This window comes from Porites lutea, chromosome 5 (genome assembly GCF_958299795.1).
Source record: "Porites lutea chromosome 5, jaPorLute2.1, whole genome shotgun sequence".
NCBI classification, from domain to species: Eukaryota; Metazoa; Cnidaria; class Anthozoa; order Scleractinia; family Poritidae; genus Porites; species Porites lutea.
Window position 1 is genome coordinate 23,118,508 of NC_133205.1, and position 25,258 is coordinate 23,143,765.

The following is a 25,258-nucleotide window of genomic DNA, read 5'->3' on the forward strand; positions in this document are numbered from 1 at the left end:
ACCTCTAAGTAAAGTACATGAAGTAACAACAGGTCAAACACTGACCATTATCCTCAGCCTTGGTTCTTTTGCACTGTAGGATGGTCAATAAAATTGGCTAAAAATTGGGTTAAAGAAAATTAAAGTTATCTGAAAAGTTTAAGCGTCGCGTATCACTTTGAACTCTGGTTGCGTGACACTAGGCTAACACGACTCACAATAGCACTGTTTTCAAAATACAACGCACCCGGAACTAGTGAAATAAAAAGAACAACGTTTCACTGTTTTTTTCCATACCCGTAGGGTGTTTTATTTGGAAAATACAGCAACTTGAACTTCCGAGTTTTCACAGTGCGTGACACCGAAATAGGAATGCTGTCTTATTGAAAAAAAGTCTCTCCTCTTGATTTTCAACAGTATAACCATTTCAAGTATTAGAAGATATGTTTATGGGCACGTATGCTAGTTCTCGAGTGAAAAGAAAGAGTTTTTTATAGAAAAAGTGAACTCCAAATGTTTTTGTTGATTTCCGGCGGCCATTTTGGTGCACCAATATGGCGTCTCCACAAGGTGCGTGAAACGTTTCGGCAAATAACTCAGAAACTGTGGGCCACAAAGACCTGAGACTTGGATAAATTGTTTATACCTTAGCCTTTTATAACATTTCATTTTCTTGGCTTCTTCCACTGGACGGTTTCCAATTTATTTTTTTGTTGCGTGACAGTGAAAACGATCTATTGGTCAATTGTCATGACGTCAACGGTAGCATTTTCGACCGGTGGGAATTACGCGCCAAACAGGTATGAAAAGTCCTTTAAAATGGCATAACCAACCAGGAAAAAAACAATTAAAGAACTTTTATGAAGTCTTAATGAAATACTAGAGTGTTTACGGCAAACTTGAGATTCAAGTTGAGAAATTTTCAAAATGAGAAATGAGCAGACACAAACCGTTATTAAAACAATTGTTATGGATAGAATTGGCGTGAATCTACCGATTTTCGTGTAGTTATAATGAACAGTAAACGACAAATAAAGGGGAAACTTTGTCACGTGGTACAATTTCGCGTTTGCCGTCCGGTCGTAAACAAAACGCCATTCTTGATCTCTCTAATATCACACACCAGCAAGTACCAATTAGGTGACATGTTTACATTCCACGCCTCAAATAAAATGACAATTTCTACTAATTTTCTGCGTTGGCGAAGTAATTTAAAAATTCGTGCTTCGGGTTTCATCAGGTTTCCAAACGCTCAAAAACAATAAAACCGCTTGGCCTGCAACCTCCTGGTATGAAACGTTTTCTTGCGTTTGGAAACCTGATGAAACCCTCACACTCGTTTTTGAAATAGTATTAGTAGGTCAGTTTTGAACTATTAATTTTCTGATTTAGGGATAATTAAATGATAAACTAAGCATTTTATCAACACAAACTTTAAATAAAGTTTTATTAACCTTACCGTGTGGTTCTATGTATAATTCTCATACTGTCTATGAAAGGGCTCGATAATGGCGTCAAAAATTAGCGCAAATTACGATCTCCAAAGATAACTGTTTTAAACTAAGCTAGAGATTTCCAGTTAAAAAGAATATCTGAGCTTTTTGTGCTGGTTTCACATCACATAAAAAGTTAGCCGTGTTTATGTTTTTAATGGTGCATCAATTCGCATACGTCCGGTTTCCCGGATGCATATGTCCTTGTGAAAAAGTGACTTTTTCACATGGACATTATACAGCTCCAACCCAAAATTGGTGATCACACTGTCATTTCCGATTAAAATGCCCGCGGTAAGGTATCGCTACTTTTTTTTAGTATTTGTCAATGTTAATGTGCAAGAATCAACCTTTTTTGTTCCTCTTCTTTCCGAAAGTCCCCATTGTAATATTCGTAGATTACAGGATTTCCAAGCGAACTTGTAAAGGCTGCAAATTCCGCGATCCAACTGGCCAACAACAAAACATCAAAAGACAGGTTGCTAAGGTCACCAAAGGATCTTAACATTGCTAAAAAAACGGGTGGTCCAAGAGAGAAGACATATCTTAGTACAATTAAAACAAGCATTCGCACTGCGTTAGTCCTTGATCTCGCCGCCACTCTGTTCATCATTCCATTGTTGCTTCTTTGATGCAGACAGATAGCGACTTTGATCTACAACAGTACACGGATATGATCATCAACGGAACGACAAATGCACAAAGAAAGTACAACGTGGTCGACGACTGACCCCTCACATTTTGTGGAATGGCGGATCCGGGGGAGGTCCCCCCCCCCTCCACTTATCTGAAGGTCTGGATGGATCCGCCACTGTACTGTAAACATTGCTGACCTCCTTGATTAGAAAAGAACTTGGCAAACTAATGAAACACAGAACTGATTAACACCGACAGTTTCTCGCTTGGCTTTAATTCGAAGTATATTTGCCGCCAGGTTTCACTTTTTGTCTTCTAAAAATCAGTGTATGACTATAATTAAAATGCTTATCACTAAGTTAGTCTAATGCTAGTTTTGCCTGTTTTTTTATTTTTTTCAGACAGAAAACTGTCACTGCCACTGGTCGAGGCTGTAATTGTTTAATTATAGGGTTCACTTTTTGGTTTTCTTTTGGAAAGCAATCGAACCAGTTCTTTCCGAAACTCCCTGCTGTGATCTGCATAAATCAAAGGATCTCCAAGCGAACTGGTAAACGCTGCAAATTCCGCGATCCAACTGGCCAACAACATAACATCAAAGGACAGGTTGTTCAGGACACCAAAGGATCTTAATATTGCTAAAAGAACGGATGGTCCAAGAGAGAAGACGTATCCTAGCACAACTAAAACAAGCATTCGCACTGCTTTAGCCCCTCATCTCGCCGCCACTCTGTTCATCATTCCACTGTTATTGTTGCTTCTTTGATGCAGAAAGATGGCGACTTTGATGTACAAAACTGATATGATCATCAACGGAACGAAAAATTCAGCAAGAAAATACAACGTGGTCGACGACTGACCCAGCATATTTTGTGGAATATCACAAATTTTCTGGTGAGCGCATTCGTCGCACGACATCCCGCGAGCCTCGGGAATCTCAAGAAGAGAAATGCTCTCCACGCTGGCTACAAATGGGCACGACAGAATCGTTGAGCACAGCCAAAGAAAAGAAACAAGTAAAACAGGCTTTCTCTCTGACTTTAATTTTTCCAAAGGGTGTACAATGTTTTGGTACCTGTCTATAGCTATACCAACCAAGCTGCAAAATATGGCAGAAGAGCATGTCTTTGAAAATAACACTATAGCTTTGCACTGGATGCTTTCAATTCTTGATCTCGGAACAGCAAAAGCGATTATGAATGGAAAGGCGAGAAAGCGGTAGAGGAGCTCTACCACGGCCAAATGCATAATAAAAAAATTGGAACCATTCCTTTTGTATCGTTTTTTCCGTAACATTACAAAAGAAATAACCGCGTTAACAATTATGCCCAGGACGATAACAACTACGTTAATGGTTAAAATAACTGCGAACACGATTCTTGCTTCCTCGTATGAACGAATAAGAAGTAATGTTGAACCAGGGCTAAGCTTCGCCGTTACATCACTTGAATTGTTGACGTCTTCGTCGAACACTGGTGCTTTATCGGCCATTGTGTACCGTTCTTGTGTGCACAGTTTTAGTGAGCGACCAATGAGGAGTGTATAATGCCTATCAGTAATCTTTTAGTTTCTTTTCGAACTAACACCCCCTGTATCTGTTGTCAGACGGCAATCTGTAGACCAAAACTTTTCCCAAATGCAAATCTTTCTGGATTTTCTACCAGCGCGATAGGTTTGATGATCAATATCCTAGAATCACACCTCTTGCATGTTTTGTGTCTTTAAATAATTCCCCTTTTCCTCTAGCTCTTAAGTTCCTGTGGGTTTACAACTCTTTCTTGGTCTCCCAGGTAGTATTACCTTCGATTATCTACTGCCCGATCTTGTGTTTTCATGATTAAAGCTTGCGTACGCGCAATTTAATTGAATAAATAAAGTTGAAATGGATCCAAGGATGCCACTGTAAACTTGACTGCTGTTTTCGGGCTCTGTTGGTTTGTACGTTATGCCCGCTGTTAAAACACACTTAGAATTGCAAATAACATCTATCTATGAAAATATAACTTACACGATAATTTCTGCCTTTCCGCAGGAAAGTAAACCAACTACCCAAACAAACTAGGGATTATTTTATCGATGAGCTTAAATTGCCAGCTGTCCTTTCGATTGGAAAAAGAAAAAAGCAATATATTGCCGCGTGAATCGTGAATCGTGAAATGCTCTCCACGCTGGCTACAAATTGGGCACGACAGAATCGTAGCACACAGCCAATTGCAAAGAAGGGAAACAAGTAAAATAGGCTTTCTCCTTGACTTTAATTTTTGCAAAGGGTGTACAATGTTTTGGTACCTGTCTATAGCTATAGCAACCAAGCTGCCAAATATGGCAGTAGAGCATGTCTTTGAAAAGAACGCTATAGCTTTGCACTTGATGTCTGTTATTCCTATTGTCGAAATGGCAAATATATAATATTACAATGATGGGAAAGACGAGAAAGCGGTAGAGGAGCTCAACCATGCACAAATGCATGATAACGAAATTGGAACCGTTTCTATTATAACGTTTTTTCCGTAGCATCAGATAAGAAATAACGGAACTTACAATAATTCCCAAGATGATAACAACTGCACTTATCGTAAGAATGAACGTGAGCATGTTTCTTGCATCCTCATATGAACGTATGAGAAGAAATATTGAGCTCTTGTGAAAAGTTGATGATTCAGTCGAGTTAGTGTCGTTTGCTTTGGAAGATGGTTCTTCAACGGCCATTGTTAACAATAGTCCCTTTAAAAAAATCCGAGATTGTCACACAAAACAACTAGAAGTCGACTGTGGAATACAATAAATATCACCAAAAGGGAGCTGAAGGGCTTTATTTAACTGTGGACGTAAAAGTGATGTCCAGTTCTTGTCAAATGAGTTCCCAAAACGTCAAGCAGCAAATCCTTCTCTTCCTAGTCGGTCATTAAACTTGACAAACAAGAAGATGGTAGAACTCCTCCTTTTGTCTCCAAATGACTTTTCTCATTTCTTAATTTATCTCCATAATTTTGTTTTCTAGTTCGTGAATGTCGTGGCTCTTGGTGTTTACTGTCGTAGAATTATCTTTAGCGGCTAGGTTATAGAATGTGGCACTGTGTTCACCCACCAAGTATTATCTTTGGCCGCTAAAATTTGCGTCCCTTGCCTTCCAGTGACTTACTGACTTTGCGTGCTTATCTGTTACTGAATAAAATACCGTACAGAATTTAAAGGGGATAGTCTTGGGGAAATAATTATACAGTACATGTTTGCCTCTGTGTCATTGGTGCCCAGTATACCTGCTGTATAAATGCTATCTGCATTTGTCATAAAAGCTATAAAATTGTAAAATAAAGATAACTATCTGTAAAAATTGCTGACCTCCATGATTAGAAAAGAAATTGGCAAACTAATCAAAAACAGAATTATCAACAACAGTTTCTCACTTGGCTGTAGGTCGAAGTATATTTGCCGTCAGGTTTCACTTTTTGTCACCTAACAATCAGTGCATCACTCGCAAATGCTTATCAATAAGTTAGGTTCTTTTGGTAGTTTTGACTGTATGTTTTTTTAAAAAAAAATTGAGACAGCAAACTGTCACTACCACTGGTCGCAGTTGTAATTTTTTATTTACAGGGTTAATTTTTTAGGGTTTCTTTTGAAAGGCAATCGAACCAGTTCTTTCCGAAACTCCCCGCTGTGATATGCATAAATTAAAGCATTTCCAAGCAATCGCGATTACGATTGGAAAGGCAAGAAAGCAGTAGAGGAGCTCTACCACTGCCAAATGCATAATAAAAAAGTATTTGAAACCATTACTTTAATTTTATATCGTTTTTCCCGTAACATTACAAAAGAAATAACAGTCAGTCATGCCTAGGACGATAACAACTACATTAATAGTTAAAATAACTGCAAACACGATTCTTGCTTCCTCGTATGAACGAATAACAAGGAATGTTCAACCAGGGGCATGTTTCGCCGTTACACTTGAATCAGTTGACGTCTTCGTCGAACACTGGTGATTATCAGCCATTGTGTACCGTTCTTGGGTGTACAATTTTAGCATATTTTAATGGAAATGAAGGGACCAGGAATGTATAATGCCGATAAGTAGCGTTTTAGTTTCTTTCCGAACTGACACCCCCTTTTTAGCAATCTGCAGGCCAAAACGTTTCCCAAATGCAAATCTTTCTGGCTCTTCTATTAGCGCAATATCCTATAGAATCACACCTCTTGTTTTGCGTCTTTAACTAATTCCTATTTTCCTCTAGCTTTTAAGTTCCTGCGAAATGACAGCTTTTCCTTGGTCTCCCAGGTAGTATTACCTTCGATAATCTACTTCCCGATCTTATGTTTTCCTTATAAAGCCAAGCTTGTGTGCGCGCCATTTAATTGAATAAATAAAGTTAAAAAGGACCCAAGGATGCCACTGTAAATTTCACTGCTTTTTTCGGCCCGTATTGGTTTGTTCATTATACCTGCTGTTAAAATACACTTAGAATTTCTAATAACATCTATCTATGAAAATATAATTAACATGATAATTTCTGCCTTTCCGCAGGAAAATAAACTAACTACCCAAACAGAGACGTTATGATCGGTTAGCTGAAATTGCCAGCTGTCCTTTCGACTGGAAAAAGAAAAAAGCAGTTAATTGCCGCGTGAATCGTAAAATTTAAAGTGGCCCGAACCGATTTATATGCGCGTTAGTTCTGTTTTTGAATGGCGTTTTTCGGCAGGAATGATTTAACCGGTTTCTGTAATTTTTGGCATCCTTAACAAAGAATGGTCAAACTTTAAGAAAATGCTTTTTGTTTTCTTATAGGTGTAAAAACTTTTGAGATATCGGCATATGTTTAAAACCGCATTTTTACAAAAAAAGTCAATAATTTCAAAACCGTAACACAGCTTTTTCTCATACTTCGGCAAATAAACCTCAGAGCTCTCTAGTTTTATATCTGCAAATTTGAAGTCAATCGTGACCGTAGAAATCGCTACACAAATAGCTGGTCAAATTTAACCTTAAAATGCAACGCTAACACATTTGTGAACGGTGATGCACGAATGGAGGGAAACTGCCGGCGGACTATCTCCTATCTGCAAGGGTATTCTTGCCCAAAGCTTCAGTTGCAAGAAATTGAGTAACCAGAAACCTACGGCGAATACAGTTCGCAATACAAAAAGAACAACTTTATGTTGAATGCGGGGCAAGATTAAATAACTTCTATTTATTAAAGTTACTGTGTATTTTCCCGTCTCTTTTTGCAAAAAAAATCTCAACAAAGCACGATATAACATCTACGGAAATCTCCTACTAGTTTTTAGCACCGAAGGTTCTCGTCTTGAGAAATAAAGCCACCAATTTCAGTACCTCAACCGATCAATTTTCAGCTGCAACGAAAACCCTGTTAGGCTGTTAAATCATTCCTGTCGAAAAACGCGATTCAAAAACGTAACCAACGCGCATACACATAGGTTCGGGCCACCTTAAACGGAGCTCAAAAGCGAATACAAGTAAACTTCGAAAAATTCCACGGTGACAAATACAGTTGGACTCCATTATTATTCATTGATAATATTTCCCGGGTCTGATTGGCTAAAAGCACACGCATAATTCACCATAACCAGCTACTGATGACCAAATTTTCGAAAAATTTTGCGATTAATGAACCGATGACGTCAAAAGCGCAGCTTCCTTGCAGGTTAATGAACCGTTAACCGAGAAGACCTGGGGACGAGGTTGAGTTGTTTTGGTTGCGAAAACAAAAATGGCGGAAATTTCACTCGTTTCAAGAGTAAGAACTTGGCGAAAGAAAAGTTTAAAACATGGCAAAAACAGCAAGAAGACAACTCCAGGGCGCCATCTGTTATTTGGAGAATATTTGCGGAGCTAAACAACACCAAAAAAAGGGGCCATTAAGGCTCTTGGCTTGTAATATTGAGAAATCAAAATCAAACGCTTTTAACAATATGAATATCAGCAGCTGTCTTTATCATTGTTATTGTTTATCCTCCCACTTAACAATTCAATTGACAATTCAATTCGTTTTTCCTCAAAAATGCAAGAGCGTACTGTACTTTTAACATTTACTTGGCTAAACCTCTAAGTAAAGTACAGGTCAAACACTGACTATTATCCTCAGGATATTCTTTTGCACTGTAGGATGGTCAATAAAATTGGCTAAAAATTGGGACACAGAAAATTAAGGTTATCTGAAAAGTTTAAACGTCGCGTATCACTTTGAACTCTTGTTGCGTGACAGTAGGCTAACACGACTCACAATAGCACTGTTTTCGAAATACAACGCACCCGGAACTAGTGAAATAAAAAGAACAACGTTTCACTGTTCAACTTCTTGTATATTTTTCAAAAATGGTGGCAAACAAAAGCAAATACAACGCTGTAAATAGCTTTTAAAAGCGAAAAGATGTAATTTGTAATAGGATTAAATCTGGACGATCTAAGCTGATTTTGCTTGAATTCATAAAAAAAACACACACAGTGTGCAGAACACATTGTTAACATAACATCTACATATCCGATGATCTTAGAATAGAAATTTTCCTATATAAAATACTATAAACAAGCCTGTAGTAAACAAAAAATCACCAACGTTTCATCTGTGAACGAGTGTCACAAAAAAGATACCTTCTCCCGGGCGAGAAAATTGAACACATGAGATCGAGGTAAAATGTGCCAGGCCAGTCCAAGATGGCGTCCAAACCGTGGAATCGCATGGCATACGAAACAGTTACTAAGTCTTGTACGGTACACGAATGGTAAGCGTTCTCCTTCGTCGAACGCAATAAATTCACTCGGGAAAAAATGATTGACATATGCTGTGTCGGGAGCAGCATAAAATGTCACTCACTGTCCTATAGATGTTCTTCACAATGACGTCATCAAAATACCGAGGTTTTACGATCGAAAAGCGAACTCCAGATGTTTTTGTTGATTTCCGGCGGCCATTTTAGTGTACCAATATGGCGTCTCCATACAGAGCTCTACAAAGGTGCGTGAAACGTTTCGGCAAATAACTCAGAAACTGAGGGCCACAAAGACCTGAGACTTGGATAAATTGTTTATACCTTAGTCTTTTATAACGTTTCATTTTCTTGGCTTCTTCCACTGGACGGTTTCTAATTTATTTCTTTGTTGCGTGACAGTGAAATTGTCAATTGTCATGACGTCAAAGGTAGCATTTTCGATCGGTGAGTCTCGTGCCAAACCGGCATAACCAACCAGGAAAAAAAAATAAAGAACTTTAATTTAGAAAGTCTAATGAAATTCTAGAGTGTTTACGGCAACGTGAGATTCAAGTTGAGAAATTTTCAAAATGAGAAATGAGCAGACAAAAACCGTTATTGAAACAATTCTTATGGATAGAATTGACGTGAATTTACCGATTTTCGTGTAGTTATAATGAACAGTAAACGACAAATTAAATAAAGGGGAAACTTCGTCACGTGGTACAATTTCGCGTTTGCCGTCCACGTAAACAAAACGCGATGCTTGGTCTCTCTAATATCACACACCAGCAAGCACTAAGTAGGTGACATGTTTACATTCCACGCCTCAAATAAAGTGATAATTTCTACTAATTTTCTGCATTGGCGAAGTAATTTCAAAAACTCGTGCTTCGGGTTTCATCAGGTTTCCAAACGCTCGAAAACAATAAAACCACTCGGCCTGCAACCTCCTGGTCTCAAACGTTTTCTTGCGTTTGGAAACCTGATGAAACCCTCACACTCGTTTTTAAAATAGTATTAGTAGGTCAGTTTTGAACTAGTAAAATTCTGACTCAGGGATAATTAAATAATAAACATTTTATCATCACAAACTTTACATGAAGTTTTATTAACCTTACCGCGTAGTTCTATATATAATTCTCATACTGTCTATAGGGCTCAATAATAACGGCAAAAATTATAAGGCGCAAATTACGATCTCAAAGATAACTGCTTTACACTAAACTAGAGATTAAAGTTAAACAGAATATCTTTGCTTTTTGGACTGGTTCCACATCACATAAAAAGTTAGCTGTCTTTATGTTTTTGATGGTGCATCAATTCGCATACGTCCGGTTTCCTGATGCATATGTCCATATGAAAACCAACTACAGCTCCAACCCAAATTGCTGATAACACCGTTATTTCCAACTAGAGTGCTCGCGGCAAGGTATCACTACTTTTTTTAGTATTTTTCAATGTTAATGTGCAAGAATCAACTTTTTTTGTTCCTCTTTTGGGAAACAGTCGCACAAGTTCTTTCCGAAAGTCCCCATTGTAATATGCGTAAATTATAGGATTTCCAAGCGAACTTGTAAAGGCTGCAAATTCCGCGATCCAACTGGCTAACAACATAACATCAAAAGACAGGTTGTTAAGGACACCAAAGGATCTTAACATTGCTAAAAAAACGGATGGTCCGAGAGAGAAGACATATCCCAGTACAATTAAAACAAGCATTCGCACTGCTTTAGTCCTTGATCTCGCCGCCACTCTGTTCATCATTCCATTGTTGCTTCTTTGATGCAGAAAGATAGCGACTTTGATGTACAACACGGATATGATCATCAACGGAACGACAAATGCACAAAGAAAATACAACGTGGTCGACGACTGACCCAGCACATTTTGTGGAATATCACAAATTTTCTGGTGAGCGCATTCGTTGCACGACATCCCGCGGGCCTCGGGAATCTCCAGAACAGAAATGCTCTCCACGCTAGCTACAAATGGGCACGACAGAACCGTAGCACACAGCCAAAGAAGGGAAACAAGTAAAACAGGTTTTCTCCTTGACTTTAATTTTTGCAAAGGGTGTACAATGTTTTGGTACCTGTCTATACCTATAGCAACCAAGCTGCCAAATATGGCAGTAGAGCATGTCTTTGAAAAGAACGCTATAGCTTTGCACTGGATGTCTGTTATTCCTATTGCCGGAATGGCAAATATTACAATGATGGGAAAGACGAGAGAGCGGTAGAAGAGTTCCACCATGGACAAATGCATGATGAAGAAATTGGAACCGTTTCTATTATAACGTTTTTTCCGTAGCATCATATAAGAAATAACGGAATTTACAATAATTCCCAGGATGATAATAACTGCACTTATCGTAAGAATGAACGTGAACACGATTCTTGCATCCTTGTATGAACGTATAAGAAGAAATATTGAGCTCTTGTGAAAAGTTGATGATTCAGTCGAGTTAGTGTCGTTTCCTAAGGAAGGTGGTACTTCAACGGCCATTGTTAACAATAGTCCCTGAAAAAAATATCCGAGATTGTCGCACAAAGCAACTAGAAGTCGACTGTGGAATACAATAAATATCACCAAAAGGGAGCTGAAGGGCTTTATTTAACTGTGGACGTAAAAGTGATGTCCAATTCTTGTCAAATGAGTTCCCAAAACGTCAAGCAGCAAATCCTTCTCTTCCTAGTCGGTCATTAAACTCGACAAACAAGAAGATGGTAGAACTCCTCCTTTTGTCTCCAAATGATTTTTTTTATTTCTTAATTTTTCTCCTTATTTTTGTTTTCTAGTTCGTGAATGTCGTGGTCCTTGGTGTTTACTGTCGTAGGATTATCTTTAGCGGCTGGGTTATAGAATGTGGCACTGTGTTCACCCACCAAGTATTATCTTTGGCCGCTAAAATTTGAGTCCCTAGCTTTCCAGTTACTTACTGACTTTGCGTGCTTATCTCTTACCGAATAAAATACATAATTTAAAGGGGATAGTCATGGGGTAATAATCATAGAATACATGTTTGCCTCTGTGTCATTGGTGCGCAGTATACCTGCTGTATAAATACTATTAGCATTTGTCATAAAAGCTATAAAATTGTAAAATAAAGATAATTAACTGTAAAAATTGCTGACCTCCATGATTAGAAAAGAAATTGGCAAACTAATCAAACACAGAATTACCAACAACAGTTTCTCACTTGGCTATTGATCGAATTATATTTGCGGTCAGGTTTCACTTTTTGTCACCTAACAATCAGTGCATGACTACAAATGCTTATCAATAAGTTATGTTCTTTTGGTAGTTTTATCTGTATTTTTTTAAAAAAATTTTTGAGACAGCAAACTGTCACTACCACCGGTCGCAGTTATAATTGTTTATTTATAGGGTTAATTTTTTAGGGTTTCTTTTGAAAGGCAATCGAACCAGTTCTTTCCGAAACTCCCCGCTGTGATATGCATAAATTAAAGGATTTCCAAGCAATCGCGATTATGATTGAAAAGGCAAGAAAGCGGTAGAGAAGTTCTACCACGGCGTAATGCCGCATAAAAAAAATTGAAACTATTACTTTAATTTTATACCGTTTTTTTCCCGTAACATTACAAAAGAAATAACCGTGTTAACAATTACGCCTAGGATGATAACAACTACATTAATAGTTAAAATAACTGCGAACACGAATCTTGCTTCCTCGTATGAACGAATAACAAGGAATGTTAAACCAAGGGCATGTTTCGCCGTTACACTTGAATCAGTTGACGTCTTCGTCGAACACTGGTGATTATCAGCCATTGTGTACCGTTGTTGTGTGTACAATTTTAGCAATATTTAATGGAAGTGAAGCGACCAGGAGTGTATAATGTCGATAAGTAGCTTTTTAGTTTCTTTCCGAACTAAAACCCCCTTTTTATCTGTGGTCAGAAAGCAATCTGCAGACCAAAACGTTTCCAAAATGCAATTCATCCTGGCTTTTCTGCCAGAGCGATAGGTTTGATGATCAATATCCTAGAATCACACCCCTTGTTTTGTGTCTTTAATTAACAGGGGCGGATCTAGGGGAAGGGTTCAGGGGGTGCGCCCCCCCCCCCCCCCGCCCCCCCTGAGATGACCTGCAGTTTTCTAATACAACTGGTATTCTGCAAAAAAAAAACTATGTGGTTTATTGGTGTTGAAGTAGAGCAAGAGACGAGTGCACCCCCTCCTAAAAATAATCCTGGATCCGCCCCTGATTAATTCCTATTTTCCTCTAGCTTTTAAGTTCCTGCGAAATGACAGGTCTTCCTTGGTCTCCCAGGTAGTATTACCTTCGATAATCTACTTCCCGATCTTATGTTTTCCTTATAAAGCCAAGCTTGTGTGCGCGCCATTTAATTAATAAAGTTGAAATGGATCCAAGGATGCCACTGTAAATTTCACTGCTTTTTTCGGGTTCTATTGGTTTGCACATTATACCTGCTGTTAAAATACACTTAGAGTTTCAAATAACATCTATCTATGAAAATATAATTAACATGATAATTTCTGCCTTCCTGCAGGAAAGTAAACCAACTATCCAAACAAAGAGGTCATTTTATCGATGAGCTGAATTTGCCAGCTGTCGTTTCGACTGGAAAAAGAAAAAGCAATTAACTGCCGCCTGAATCATAAAATTTAAGCGTAGCTCCAAAGCGAATACAAGTAAACTTCGAAAATAACACCGTGACAAGTACAGTTGAACCTGACTTTTAAGCGGTCACCCTCGGGGTACCGGCAAGTGGCCGGTTCGTCATAAAATCTTTAAGTAACCATAACCTTTAGCAAAAACCACAACATTATTTCTTGCAACAAAAGCCCGACGGGAGAAGCAGTACTGGTTTACAATCGGTCGTCCCCTTCTATCTCGGACTGGCTTCATCATATTCTTAAAATCAGGCTAAACCAAGTGTATCAAGCGCTTGATGGCCGCATAATGAAAAGGTGACAACAATGAGAGAACTCTCTTTGGGATGGCCAAAAGGTGACCACGGCCGTTTAATAGAAGTTTCATTTCCCAATCTTTTCTAAAATTATTTCGGGACCTTGATTACAGGCCGCTTAATGGAGGGTAGCCACTTACTATAGGTGGCCGGCTTGATGAAAATTCAACTGTACGAAGCCTTAAGGAACTGCAAGAGAGAGTTGCCACACAAACCAATTACAAAGAACATTTACATCCAAATTGTTATTCTAAAAACGGTGAAAGGCAAAAGCAGGAAATCAAAGTATGAATCAATTCTTGAAGCTCGAGATTAACTTTAACGCATTAATCACCTAGCCGAAATACTTATCCAGCAGAAACGCAACTCTCGTGAGCGACCGGCTCCAAAAAGCGACCACCAATTCAAAAGAAGATGAAAGGCTGATTTTTTAGTTGGAATCACTCGTAAGAAGACCGCCTAAGCCATGGTCTGATCTCTATGTTCGGTGTATGATAATTATACTACTCAGAGAATACGAAGAACTTGCACCTTAGTGCCAACATGTAACACACATATTGTAATTTAGAAATTGCATGTAATAAATTCTCTTCCAAAACGTCAGGACCTCTTTTCGGAAGAGACTCGTTAAAATTCTCGCAGGCGACTAAATGGAGTATAATGATGATGGAAAATACAGTAGTTAAAATTTATTTCATATATCGTAAACGAGGAGGCTTTCGCCTTTCGAAATGATTTTGTGAATTAAAATATATTAAAATAAAAAAGGACACATAAGATATGCATGTACAAGCTAGTTTATTCTTAAAGCTATGCTTGTAACAACTACTGCATTATTTTTGCGTCAGTTAGTGCACGAAAAAACGGCCTTAGAAGCAAACTATATATCTCAACGCTGGTCAGGACATAACTAAATTCCAATTAAACATTTAACGACAAGAATATTGTTCGTTCCCGCAGACAACCGGCTAACAAACCAAAATCATCTTCGAGTTAAATAGCTTGAAGCTTGAAACTCCTCGACAAAAGATTTTTCCGTTCTCTGCCTTTCTCTCTCTCAACACCAAAACAAAAACGGATTGTTCTTTAAAACTTACCGTTTATATTTATGTTCGCGGTGAGTGTGAAAAAAAAAATGTCCTAACCTTATCATAGTATGAACACAAAGTTATTAATAGTGGTCTAACAACTGATAGGCATCACTATGCAAGCGAAAGTTCGGGCCGACTTAATCAAACTTTTTGAGTTTGCACCTAGCCTCCTGAAGGCTATAAAGTGACCCCGGAATCGTTTATACCTCGAGCTGAGCCTAATTCAAGAATGAAGCAAGACGCTCCTTGCTTCGGGTATTAAAGTTTACTACTCTAGATCGAACCAGCAGTGGCTCGATATTTTTACGGAAAGTAAAATCCAGCTAAAATACAAACAAACAAATTAGTCTTAAACAAAAGAAAAACCCTGAAAGCATGATTGTGTATTTCGTGTAGTAGCGGCGGTAAGAGAAAAAAGACCATATGGCAGAAAGCTCTTGCTTTTAATTGTTCGTATTAAACTGATGATTAGCAATCCTGTAGAGAAGGCGACCAGGCGTTACTTAAGTTCGATGGACTGAAAAGATGTACTGTTGTTATTTTTCCTGGAAAAACAAGACTTCACAAACTCCTTTCTGAAGTCCCCGTTATAATAAGAATAGATAACAGGATTTCCAAGTGAACTCGCCAGCGTCACAAGTTTTATCGCCCAGCTCGCTTTAAGTATGCTTCCAAACGACATGCCATTGAGATACCCGCAAGATCTCACCATCGCGTAGACAGCGGCAGGGCCTAACGACAGCATATACCCAAAGACGGTCAGAATGAGCATGCGCACTGCTTTAGATTTTGCCCTTGCTGCAACTTTTTGCGCCATCCCATTGTTGCTTCTTTTATGCAAACAGATTGCAATTCTTGTGTATAGAAGAAAAATGACAGTCACAGGGAGAAGAAAAGCGAAAACGAAATACGAAATTGTCGAAAGCTGACCCATTAAGTTTTGTGGTATGTCACACAATTTTCGAGCCGTGCAATTTACACAGTCCATTCCTTTTGCCTCTGGAATTTCATTTACAGAAATGGTTTCCACGCTAACCACAAAAGGACATGTTATGACTACAGCGTACAACCAAACTAGAAAAACCAGATCAAGAAGTTTTCTCTTCTTTTTCAAGCATTTCATCGGATAAATGATATTGCAATACCTGTCCAAGGCAATGGCAAGCAAACTAACAAAGATGGCCGAAGAGAAGGTGTTCGAAAGCAATGTTAAAATCTTGCATTGGAAGATTTCGGTTCCTTCTGTTGAAAGTAGAGAATGTAGCGAGAGTGGAAGGAGAACCAGGCGAATGGCAAGCTCTGTCAAAGTTATATGAAAAATAAAGAAATTTGAGGCGTTTTTCTTGAAGCGCTTTCCTCGAAGCATAACCATAGAAACAGCTCCGTTTACGAAGATTCCAATCACGATTAACACTATATACACTAACAGAATTGTCCCAAAAGATACCGGTGCTTCCTTATAAGAGCGTATAAGAAGGATTATCTGACCAGTGTTGTGGAAATCGCCCTCAGACTCATTATTACCTTCGCTTTTCGATTTTCCTGTCTCCACATCTGGCTGACAGGAATGAGTTTTCACTTCCATGGCTTTAGGCATGTAACTATACGAGGTTTTTAGCTTCCTTTTTTACTCTCTGATTTCAGTGGTATAAACGCTGCCGATCCGCGGAAGGAAAACAATGATTTGCCTGTAAAGTGGGCTGTTCTTTCTATCAGGACAAAGTTTATCAAGCTTGATGGGTCTTTGCTTACATAATGGTAAACCAGCTGTATATTTATTATTCATTGGTACAATGTACTAATTAAAATATATATTGGATTAAAATTTTCTGAGGCAAAAGAAAACAATAAACTTACAGCTACAGAACAATAATTTCAACATAGGGTGTAACTGAGTTGATTTTCCTCTTTCAATAAAAATGGTTAAAAAGCAACTGACTATTAATTTTTTAAAAATAATAAAAAATCTCAAGATGAAATGGTGCATATTGTTTACCTACGCTTCATCTTCAATCAATCTTTCTGACTTTGACAATTAATGCTTTTGATTTTATTTCATATTTTGTTGTGAATATTATTACTTTCAGTCAAAATGCATTTACCTAAACATTTGTCCTTTATCTTAAATGTTTACTGCATTCTCAGTCCATGCACTAATGTTGTTAGTAGGTATAGGTCTTACATTTCTATATAATTTGGAAAAACACTCACAGACAGTCATTTTTGACGAGATATAATCGATTTTCCTTTTGTCCTATTAGAAGGAACGAGCTCTTAAAAAAGAAGAATTAAAAGAAACAGAAAAAAAGATTTTTTGAGAGGGAGAATAATTGACTTGGGTAATAATATGGATGGTAATATGCTACTTACAAAACTGATCAACATGGCGAAGAGGGCGGAAGGACCTTACGACAACACGTCCCCAAATACGATCTCAGCGCAATTCCTTACACTTTACCCTCGCCGCAACTTTGTGGGTTATACCATTGTTACTTCTTTTGGGCACACTAATCGCGATTCTTAAGTGCATGTATAAAAGAAAAAAATATGAAAGAAGTAAAAACAAAGGCCAATCGAAGGCTTTGAAATACATACCATATTGGACACGGATTCACGTTACAAACTCGCTCTTCCTGCCGTGGTTTAGTGGCTCCTTTACAATAGAAATCTTTAACCAAAGAGATGTTTCCTCTATAAAAACGGATACATTTCATTCTCAAACTTTTCCTGATGCCTATCCAAAAAAAAAGAAGAAGGAGGAGGAGGCCCTTCAAATTATGTCGAGAGACTTTCAAAGGGGGAACTGCAGGAATTTTTCATTTTCCACGAATATATGAGTATATGACTTAAGGTGACTCGATAGGGGTTTTTCAGAAGCAACACCTTCCAAGTGTAAGCATTTTGATTTGTGCTGTTTTTAATCTTTGTCAATAACGACGAAGTTGATAATAAAACTTGGTGGTTATTGCCCCTGAAAAACCCCATCGATCCACCTTACTAACCAGGTATGAATTATATGATAAACGCTGACTTTCACTCGTGTTATCTCTTACCTCCACCACAATGCACGTTGCACTCGCCATAGCCTCCGTGCACCCATCCATACGAGACTTCACGCAGAAGCGGATGCTGTTTAGTTTTTCCGTTGCTTTCCCTTTTGTTGTGGAGTGGTATGGAGTAACGATACTCCACACCAAAGTTGAAACCATAATAGAGGACCTGTTTTGAGTGACAATGCTAAGACGTTAATATAAAACGTTATAGCACCTCCCATTTAAAACTTCTAATACACTTTAGTAACCATGTTTCATGTTTTTGTTTTTTTGCAAATTAATCGCATATTTCTTATATAACGTAACTGAAATTTAACAAGATAACTTGTTCTTCCCTACGGGTCTTATCCCAAGCTCTTCTTAACGTATTCGTGTAATGATGTAAAATAAATCTGGCAAGTAAGTAAGAGTTTATGGAACGAATAACTAATATAGGCCACTTCCGAGTTCCAAAAACCCTCACTTTCAAAATGAGACCAAGTGCACAACCTTTCTTGTGAAAATGAGTTTTATTTGCATGGGAATAAAAAATCATTTCCCTATCCAAGGCTGAGCACTTAACCTCGTTTACAGAGGCCCGGGGAACTCCGAAATAGCCTATTGCCAAGCAAGTAAGGTACCATAAGAAACACTACAGAATCCAAGGGGACACTACGTGTTGAGGATATGAGCAATGGACAAGGTAAGTAAAATGATATTCCATATATGTGGGGATAGTGTGAACGCAAAACTAACCATGATGTGCAACGGCTCATTTATCGGCCCACGAGCGATGATCTTTTCTAATGTTCCCTTGCGCAGGTATCGGAATACTGTTCCGTCAGCTTTGACGTCACCAGGAAGTTGAATTCTCCAGTTTCCATTAATATAATAGGTGCCGGCATCTGCTCTAAGGGCTAAGCATTGATTAAGACATAGGTCATGAAACAACACTTCTACTCTCTTGAAAATTTTTCGTTGAACCTTTTTGTTTACGGCTTACTAAAATAGCTCATGTTGTGTTATTAAAGACGATCATTAAAAGAAAGTTAGCGATAAGAGCTCCGAATATTTTTGAAAATTGATTACCAGATCCTTTGTTTTTTGCAAAAGAATAACGTGAAACTTAAACTTTCTCTCCTTATGTATACTTACGATTAATTTATTTCCATTTGTTTATCAAGGTAAAGGAGAACCTCACCGAGAAAACTCGTGCAGGGTTTGGATTCCCGTACAGTTATACTTCTAGCTCCTTTAGGGATGACAGCAGCTTCGACATAACCTGTTGTGATAGAAATAAACTCCACTAGAAAATTTTGAGCTTCAAAGAGATTCAATATAAACTATTTGTCCTAAAATTTCCTTACAGAGGGTTAGACTTTATACAGTGACACCTAACAAAGTTAATCATATGAATGATTATCGAATGTCAAAACCAACCTTATCAAAATCTTTTTAAACTCGCAGATGCAAACGTTCGCAGACCAAGTTACCTGGATGATGGATATACAGCTTTGTCATGTTATAAGGCGGATGACTCGATACTACCAGACTGATTTCCACTAGTTAACTCCCTTAAATTGGGCTAAGTTCTCCATATGCAAAAAAGCGTCTATTTAGCATTCAGCCTCAAAAGAGCGCCTTCATTCTAGTGAGACTTTACTCTGAAGCACTAAATACTACATAAGCCCCCACTACTAGGGCGTATAGAATTTTTAAGCATGTCTAACATCTTTTAAAACAAAACTGAACCAAACGCGCAAAGCATTCTAGGTTAACAAGAAAATTAAACCGAAAACTAATAGAAGTAAATTTATACCTGATCCGGCTAACTGATTGAATCTTCCTTCTACTGTACGACAACTCGTTCCGTTTCCTTTACAGACACCGCAAATGTCCTCTTTTGCTCCGGAACCTATTAAGTGGTCACAGCCAACATCCTGATACAGATAGACAAACAGTGATACTTTGAGGCAGTTTTTTCCGCGATGCGGATGATAAAATACTCAAAAAATAACAGTCCCAGAAGTGAGTGAAGGGTAATAAATTCTTTAGCCTTGGTTAATTCTACCATTATTTGATACCCATCACACATAATCATACAGTCAGGTTAAATTTAAATGAGACATTTCCCAATTCCAAAAACCCTTACTTTCAAACGAGGCTAAGTGCAAAACCCTCCTTGTGAAAATGAGTCTCATGCAAATGTTGATAGCTTCGCACCTCGCCTCGCTTTGAAACAGAGGATTGAGGTAACTCGGAAATGGCCTGTTACGAGAAAACACAAACGCATACAGCGGCCGACGGGTGTCGTGTCCAGTTTCTTATGGACCGTGCTGATTTTCATTCGATCACACTTTCCTCAAGCTGCGGAATGAATACCATTAATCTCCAACTTCTGGTGCTCCAAATTTGGTGAAGATCAGAAGTGGCGCAATTTTGTATCCAATTTCGATCTCTACAGATCGCTTTTACTGAAAATCGGGCAACATGAGTATAAGTATGAAAATGAGTAATGAAAAGCATTAAGCTTGGCCTTTTAAAAAATCTGGCATTCTTCCAAATATACAGAGTTGTGTTTTTTACCTGGCATCTTCCGTTAACGCATATGTCTACGGATCCTGGTCTGCATGGAGTGCCATCTATAACTTTGGAAGCAAGTTTAGCAGAGAAACGGTATCGAGGGTTCTTCGGTTTGCAAAATAACGAGCATGGGTGGCCTGTAACAAAAAAATCAAGAACATCAAGATTCTGCTTGGAGAACTGACAGGAATTTAAAAATAAAGTCCAAAGGTAATGCTAAAAATATTCATTATTAAACATTAACCGTAAAATGTTCAAGCAACTCGGTTAGTAATCGTGATCAAGCAGGGACGCTTTTGAGCAACGCACGTCGACTCGAAGTAGACTTCTTGCATGCCTGGGTAATTCTTTTGGCCAAATTTTCGAGCAATTCAAATTTGGTTGCGTCAAGGCATATTGAAAGCGAGAAAAACTCTGCCTCGAGACTGCGAGCGATCAATGAGTATCACGCAATGGACCAGTGAGAACGCATAGCGTTCACGCAAAGGACGCTGGGAAGGGTGAGCGAGAAAAACATCTCTTCGCCTTTCCCATGATACCTAGCGCGGAACCAAAATCGTTCCTGTAGCCCTTGAATCGCTCTCGAATCCGCTAGAACGTACCCGGGTACGAGGCAGAGAAAAACTCACTTGGGGCTGACGTGCGTGGCTCAAAAAGGCCTTTGCTACTCTCCACAATGAGTATGGCAGTTTTTTAAATGAATCCGGATAACGCAAAGGATTAACGAAATGGTTGGTATTAATGACAACGAAAGGTGATGATGGTGCTGTGATGATCAAGATGACGACGATGATGACGGCGACGATGATGACGAAGATGATGACAATGATGATGATGATACTGAAACTTGATACTAAGCGGTCAAAACATCTCCGCAAGAATCAACATCTAAACGATCATATAAAGAGTTTAACATTCAACACTATCTTCATATAATTCTTCAGTCAAAGAATTCTTCTCCCTCTATGGACCTCCTTGAAATCCTCATTCACCCTTCAATTACTTTTAAGCTTTCGTTACGGGGTCTACTCAATGATACAAGTCCAAGTCCTTTGAATTCTTTGATATACGTTGTTGACCAAGTGTGAGGTCAAGATGGCTGAATATTGGTCAAGTTCTTTTTTTGCATTTTTATTGACTGAGAAAAAAGAGAACATGCATCTTGACCTAACAAGCCTGGTCAATAAAGGATTTATTATAGGGCCAACAAGAGAACTTTTACTTGCGTGACCAACGAGGGAAATCCCAAGCGGAAGCAGCCATATAACAAAGTAGATTATGGGATATTAGGTGACTTAGTTCTAAATTTTAAGTCTACGGACAAAACGTTGTTACCATTCAATTATTGAACTATCAGATGAGATTATTCATTTTTCAGTATTTTTCTATTTGTTCTTGATTTTGATGTTGGGCACTTTGGGAAGTAAAAAGCTTTGAAGGCTATGAAAAAAAAGGAATCCCTTACCATAGCTTATCACAGGAACCCAATCGTGTTTTATCCCCTTGTATTCGGTGTCTTTAAATGACTCACATTGTAAAGTTCGGAAATCCTTGGATCCCAGAGGACAGGACTGAGGAGTAATTAAACCAAAAGGACTATGTTATGATCAAGAGAGAATGATCGAGTCAGCTCTTGACAAAACACAAAAACTCCGTGCATATTTTAAACAACTTCAGCTGGTTAATTATGATCCTCTACTTGTGGTAGACTTTCTTCAACGCAGATTGAAGCACATTATTATAAGTAGCAAAAAAAAAGGATGCTCTGAAGGACTTGGAAAATAACTTTAAAAAAGGAAAATGGAAAACACACTCTTTCCGTGTATAGGTACAAGTACTAGAGCGTTAAATCGGTAAATCGTGGTCGATTTTTATTTCTTTACAAACATGGTCGCCAACCCTTACCCGTAGGCAGAAAAGATGTATCTTAGCAGATTTTAAACTCTTACAGCAATTTCTATCCACCTCGGGGTCATTCTAAGAATAAATCTGGGGAATATTTGGCTGATCTGACCAGGCTTTGTTTATAAAGATGAGCAAATTTCTATTGTGTTTAAACAATGAACTGAACAGGCTAAATAATAATAATAATAATAATAATAATTTCAGCCCCAAATAACGAGTAGTTTTGGAGAAATTATCGTTGAAAACTCGAAAGTTAACAAAGAATGTACGGGCTCATTAACGGTTTGACACTCAGCAATTTCGCAGTTTTTGATGGCTGCTATTTCCTTTGTTATTGCTTGCGAAGAACATTATTCAAATTAACCGATTCTTTCAACTTCTGAATTTAAGCTGTTCTTACGGCTACGCCTTCTTTGGGTTAACTCGTATGGTAATGAGCAAAAATGTAAACTACGACGTCAGCAAAGATTAGATTTTTCTCTCTATACGTATCAATGGATGGACTGGTTAGTCCTCTGTATATTGACTGTGTCGATAAATTCGCGGAAAGCGTTTTGACGCCCCTGGCGTTTATTAGATCATTTAAGGTAATAGCTGTAAACTCTGAAGTGAAAGCACTGGTTAGCTGGGGTCGATATGTAATTGTTTTACCTTGACATTACAGGTCTTATATCTCTTTGATTCTCCTTCACAATGACGGCCACCATTTACCGGGCTGAAACAGACAGTGGTAAATATTCTATTAGTGTGTTCATCATTAAAAATCAAGTGATGTACGCATGTCAACTTCTATGTTCATAACTCGGGCATAAAAAGGGCTAGGTACCAGTCCACAAGCTGGAGATCTTTTACGTTATTCGAGTCAGAACCTCCTTGATGCAGAGTATAGAAATTTTGATATTTGACATTCCCAAAAGTGAGGTGGGTACAAATTGGACAGTCAAAATTTAAATCTACAGGTCAGTAACTCACCCTGGTGAGTCACAGGACCGTTTTTGAACACTCACTCCTATTCCACATGTTCGAGAGCAATCACTCCAGTCCGACCAGGGTCTCCAGCCACCGTCCCTCTTTACTGGTATGGTGCCGTTACTTACACACTCGCCGTACATACACCACTGCAAATGCAAATAATTGTTTTATTATTCATACAGAATATCAACCTCGGAACATGCTTACTTCTACGTTAAGTCCCATCTTTCAAAACTTCTGCCTCTTCCTCGACAGTTTCAGAATATGAAAGGACGTACTTTCTAGTGGATGTTTTTTCTTACTATGCCTTTAAGGTAAAAAGTACTTTGGCTTTTTCATCTTTGCTAAACGAGTGAAATCTTTAGCCATTTTCTCCAGCAGTGCACTGCTTAAACAGCTGAGCCACCACGCCGCCGTGATTGTCTTCTCTTTTTGCTGCCAATATCAATTCGATTGACGTGGTCAACGCTCGCAAGTTAAGAATTATAGCCAGGAGATTTATTACAGTGATGTGACTGAAACAATTTCTGTAAATAGCATACCGTACATTCTTATATCGATGAAACAGGGAGACAGCTGGGAACCAGGATCACAGAACACAGAAAGGAAGCAGAAAAGATCTCTGACAAAAATTTCACAAGATCCACTCGCAGAGCTTCTACCAATGAGCGCCATAAATCAGCCATAACAGACCACGTCTGTCAGAACAATCATATTACGAATTGGGAAGCAAGTGAAATAGTTGAGCAGGAAAGCGACAAGTTTAAGAGATGGATCAAGGAAAGCATATGTATTAGATCGAACACTCCTATTATGAGCAGGGACGAGGGAGCCTATCAGCTTTCTCCCATATGGACACAAGTGATCTCCACCCCCAGACCGGGGGGGGGGGGGTGTACAGAGTCACTTTGCGCGTTTATCGCAATAATTTACACCTTCAGAAGCCTATTTAAGGCTTCTGACACGATTTCCAAGTTTTGATAAAGATGACAGTCATCGCAACTGTCAGCATCATTAAGACTTTAAGACTTTGGCTATGTTTTGAGAACATTTAAATAGATAGCATACCGTACAGTACAGTTAAAATTCTCCAGACAGTAAACCTGTTATCATGGAGTTGCACTCGTGACTACAATGTCGACCAGTGGAGCGAAACCACACTTATCTTGTGTAGACCTCTTGCCCGCTCAGTGGAGACATTTTAATAATTTAGCGATATTTATCCAAGGGTCCCGATTGTATGGAAGCCTAGACTTTGCAAACAGCATCTTCTTTGCCAGTGTAGTGTTTGGACAACGGCAAAAATGACCAATATATTTTAAAGATTGGTTCCTGATCACATTTCTGAGACTGCTGTTTTTGATATGTGTAGATTGTCTGTGTTGGTGTATCAGAGTCTGAATTCTGTATCCTCTGCGTCTTCAGCGGGTTGGGGGAATACTCCATACACCATTAACCATTTGCCTCAACAACTCCATCCAACAGGTCTCCAATTTTCTGACATTTTCGTCATTTGTATACCAGGCTTGCGTTCCATATAAGAGGCGGGATCGCCCATTAGCTTAGCTCTTGTTTTCATGTTCACTTTCTGGTCCGCAAGCACTTGTCTCATTTCACTGAATTTCCCAATTGCTTTTGATAACGAAGGTCCGTAAAACTGCCTTGATCTTTATTGCTGAACGTTTGGCCAAGGTATGTGAACTCTGATACATACTCCACCACATTTCACCCAATTGAAAACAATGAAGGTAAGTTGGCAACTTGCTCACTGATGAATACTTGGGTCTTTGTCTTTGGAAAGGAGATGGTGACGACAACAACAACAACAATAACAATCTTTATTTGTACTCACTCTTGCTTAAAAATGAATTACGACAGTGAAAATATTAAAAATAAGA

The 25,258-nt window shown here is 38.5% G+C and overlaps 3 protein-coding genes and 1 pseudogene across 3 annotated transcripts in view; all 4 read right to left on the reverse strand.

Annotated features, from left to right (window-relative positions):
- The window catches only part of LOC140938640 (A disintegrin and metalloproteinase with thrombospondin motifs 19-like), a 64,814-nt gene that overhangs the window by 8,927 nt on the left and 30,629 nt on the right, over positions 1 to 25,258 (reverse strand). The window contains exons 12-20 of the mRNA XM_073388138.1: positions 23,361 to 23,506; positions 23,040 to 23,103; positions 21,949 to 22,054; positions 20,487 to 20,620; positions 19,720 to 19,840; positions 19,102 to 19,182; positions 18,657 to 18,817; positions 17,922 to 18,087; positions 17,464 to 17,602 (exon numbers count right to left, since the gene is read on the reverse strand). Of these exons, the coding sequence (XP_073244239.1) occupies positions 17,464 to 17,602; positions 17,922 to 18,087; positions 18,657 to 18,817; positions 19,102 to 19,182; positions 19,720 to 19,840; positions 20,487 to 20,620; positions 21,949 to 22,054; positions 23,040 to 23,103; positions 23,361 to 23,506 (1,118 nt within the window). The remainder of the gene's footprint in view (positions 1 to 17,463; positions 17,603 to 17,921; positions 18,088 to 18,656; positions 18,818 to 19,101; positions 19,183 to 19,719; positions 19,841 to 20,486; positions 20,621 to 21,948; positions 22,055 to 23,039; positions 23,104 to 23,360; positions 23,507 to 25,258) is intronic.
- LOC140938630 (neuropeptide FF receptor 1-like) lies at positions 2,521 to 4,137 on the reverse strand (annotated as a pseudogene).
- On the reverse strand, positions 10,148 to 11,562 carry LOC140938629 (neuropeptide FF receptor 1-like). The gene has a single exon (XM_073388128.1). It carries the CDS (start codon positions 11,325 to 11,327, stop codon positions 10,233 to 10,235), a length of 1,095 nt encoding a protein of 364 aa, XP_073244229.1. The 5' UTR covers positions 11,328 to 11,562; the 3' UTR covers positions 10,148 to 10,232.
- LOC140938628 (QRFP-like peptide receptor) lies at positions 15,173 to 16,520 on the reverse strand. Its single transcript, XM_073388126.1, has one exon. It carries the CDS (start codon positions 16,463 to 16,465, stop codon positions 15,368 to 15,370), a length of 1,098 nt encoding a protein of 365 aa, XP_073244227.1. The 5' UTR covers positions 16,466 to 16,520; the 3' UTR covers positions 15,173 to 15,367.

Bases quoted from the DNA above. Each gene is read 5' to 3' on its own strand.
- LOC140938629 (XM_073388128.1), bottom strand. From the start codon at position 11,327: ATGGCCGTTGAAGTACCACCTTCCTTAGGAAACGACACTAACTCGACT.
- LOC140938628 (XM_073388126.1), bottom strand. From the start codon at position 16,465: ATGCCTAAAGCCATGGAAGTGAAAACTCATTCCTGTCAGCCAGATGTG.